This window comes from Impatiens glandulifera, chromosome 7, assembly GCF_907164915.1.
Source record: "Impatiens glandulifera chromosome 7, dImpGla2.1, whole genome shotgun sequence".
Taxonomy (NCBI): Eukaryota; Viridiplantae; Streptophyta; class Magnoliopsida; order Ericales; family Balsaminaceae; genus Impatiens; species Impatiens glandulifera.
Window position 1 is genome coordinate 18,115,331 of NC_061868.1, and position 3,335 is coordinate 18,118,665.

At 37.7% G+C, this 3,335-nt stretch overlaps 1 protein-coding gene across 1 annotated transcript; it reads left to right on the forward strand.

The window, feature by feature from the left end:
* The first annotated feature begins 1,157 nt into the window (after positions 1-1,157).
* Positions 1,158-2,503, forward strand: LOC124909597 (transcription factor MYB4-like). The gene is made up of 3 exons (XM_047450263.1): positions 1,158-1,330; positions 1,402-1,531; positions 1,657-2,503. Exons 1-3 carry the CDS (start codon positions 1,198-1,200, stop codon positions 2,501-2,503), a joined length of 1,110 nt encoding a protein of 369 aa, XP_047306219.1. The 5' UTR covers positions 1,158-1,197.
* Positions 2,504-3,335: the final 832 nt, after the last annotated feature.

Below are 3,335 nucleotides of genomic sequence, written 5' to 3' on the forward strand. Positions count from 1 at the left end.
TCAAGAAGTATGCGAGAAAGTAAAGACACAGAATTACGGGCAAATACCCAACTTTGAAATATATTCACTCACAAATATCGATTACAAAGAAGGCTATAAATTCTCAAGGCTGCACACAAAATGACACTCACTAGTTGTGGGTATTTCTCTACCAAAACTCAACTATTTCGTCTTGTGCAGCTCATGACATATTTATAGCCCTAAAGAATAACAATGGGAAATCTAGAGACTGAGGCAGCAAGCCCTTGGCCAAGTCGTGGTTGAAAAAGTCATCCAAGACTTGGCTCTCCGAAATTATAGGGTCTTGACCGGGCCCTCCCGAAATACTCGGTCGTGGATGAGACTGATTCCAACTTTGACCTAGCGCTGTGCTTCTCTTCCGTCGCCCAGTGGGTCGGGGCGGGTACCAGTCCAAAACCGGCCCAATGTCCGACCCATGGTCGAGGCCCGACCCATGCACAATGATCCGGCTCATGTCTGAAACACTCGGTCCTCAGTCCTCAGTCCTCGGTCTGATGCTTACGCTTAGTCAGCTTTCCCCCTCGGTCGGATGCTTCCGCAAGGCTAACCTTCTCTCGGTATGATGCTTCCTTCTCCACACTTTTCCCACTCAATGCCCGCACAGTCAATGCGCTGGTTGTTGTTACTCTTTCGGTCCTAGGTCGCACGCACGCGACCACACTTCAGCTCGGTCTCGACACTCCTCATCATGCCGAGCCAAACCCGCATGCTAGCATCTATCTCTCGGTCCTTGTATTTAAAACTCGCGCCTCGATAGAATCTTTCGACACTTCGCATTTCGCCACTCCGGTGCCCATGCCGCACACCCGCGACATTCTTTTAGGCATCTCTCGGTCCTGACCCTCCGCAATCAAGCCAAGACCGATGCCAGCAACTTACGCTTGTAACACATGTACACATTGTAGATAATAAATAAATTAAGAAAAAGATCTAATTCTAATTGTTTTTTATTTAAATAAAACATGTGGAGATGATTGAGTGGGAATTATTTTGGTGGGACCCGTGATATTTAAAAATGTTGGTTTGTTGGACATTGCCAGCCCAGGCCCGCATGTTACACGCTTCGTCTTTTTAACCTTTCATAGTCTTCTCCTCTAGGCTCTATATATATTCATTACCAATGAGTTAATGGAAACTTCTCTGCTAATTAATCAGCTAAGAAAGAACATAGAGAAAATGGTGAAAACACCTTATGTTGATAAAAATGGCATCAGAAAAGGCACATGGAGTGCTGAGGAAGATGAAAAGCTCAAAGCTTATATCATCAATCATGGCTACTTGAATTGGCGTCAACTCCCCAAGCTTGCAGGCAAGTCAGATCAATTACCCATATTTCTAGTTTCTTCAACTCAAATTCTCACCGAGATTATTCTATTGCAGGATTATCGAGATGCGGTAAGAGTTGCAGACTTCGATGGATGAATTATTTGAGACCCGACGTTAAAAGAGGCAACTTTAGTAAAGAAGAGGAGAATATCATAGTCAAATTGCATGAATCACTTGGGAATAGGTACAATCACGGTTGTTTTAGTAAAATTTGAATACTAGCTAGCTAAATCTATAATCTTTTTTTATGCAAAACTCTATTGAAATATGTTATGTTTTGATAATATAAATTTTAATTGTTGGGTGTAGATGGTCCGTGATTGCTGCACAATTACCGGGTAGAACTGATAACGAAGTAAAGAATCAATGGCATTCTTTTTTGAAGAAACGCGCAACGAAAAGGTCATTAGACCATAACCAAGATGACGATCATATGCCGAAACGTAAAAGACGTGTTCACCCAATAAAAAAGTCAAAATCATCACCTTTAGAAGTAGGGGAGGGTAGTTTCGCGTCAACAGATTTTGTGGTTCATGGAATACTCGAGAGTTCTGACTTGTCGAATGTTTCGACATCGTTCAATGAACCTTGCATCTCAAATGAGTCGACAATGGGGACGTACTCGAATGTGACCGAAGTTGACCCTATTATGAGCATGTTTGCAAATGGAAATGATGTTTTTCCTCATGAAATGTTGGATGAATCGTACGGAGATCTTTGGATGGAACCCTTTTTAGCAACAAATTCGGAAAGCAAAAGACGTGTTCACCAAATAAAAAAGTCTAAATCATCACCTTTAGAAGTAGGGGAGGTTAGTTTCGCGTCAACAGATTTCGTGGTTCATGGAATACTCGAGAGTTCTGACTTGTCGAATGTTTCGACATCGTTCAATGAACCTTGCATCTCGAATGAGTCTACAATGGGGACGTACTCGAATGTGACAGAAGTTGACCCTATTATGAGCATGTTTGCAAATGGAAATGATGTTTTTCCTCATGAAATGTTGGATGAATCGTACGGAGATCTTTGGATGGAACCCTTTTTAGCAACAAATTCGGAAAGCAACTCGGATCTTTCTTTGGTTACAGATTGGGAGTATTTATTTCATGATCCATTGCCGGATTTTGAAGACGAATTTCATGTCTCTTTATGGTAAGTTTTCTGGGAGAGGGTCCAAATTGTGGTATAGAAAATTACCTCCCAAATTTGTTGTGTTTGAAAACATGACCTTTTGAGTGAGTGTGTTTGGAGTGTCTTACATGAATTAGTTCATGTGAAAAATGTCACCCAGATTACTTTATGTATTAACTGTGGTGAAACAATTTTATTTTTACCTTTCCAAATTGTCTTGTTACATTTTCTTATCTACACTGAAACTCTAAAAATTAATTTAAAAAAAAAGTTGATTAAAAAAAGTCAATAAAATGGGAATGACAATAATGAGATATAGTCAAGGACCACTGAGATGATTAACTTATTGACTGACAACGACCAAATTTTTTTTTCTTCTTATTTTCAGTTTCGTGTAGGGATAAAAAAACATGTTTTTAGACCGGAGACTTTTCAATTATTGAGACATATGGATGATGTTACAATTTCTATCAAAGGAGATAAAATGAATAATCTACAAAAATATCATTTTGTACATACAATACCATAAAATGGGAGCCATAGTGCAAAATTGTATTAGTTAATTTTAAATTAAGATAAGTTGTATTAGTTAATTTTAAATTAAGATAAATTTGTGTTGCAAAATTAAAAACGTTAATATTAAATTTATTTTGAATAACACAACGATATAGAATCAACGACGCAAAATTATTGCGAATAAACACTAAATTGGTTATAAAAAAATATTTAAGTGTTTTAAAATAAAAATAAGAAATTAAATTAGGTTAATACAAACATATTTGTGTAAATCTTAAATTATAAATTATTATAATGATATATGTGTTGTACAATATTAAAATAATATAACAATCAAAATC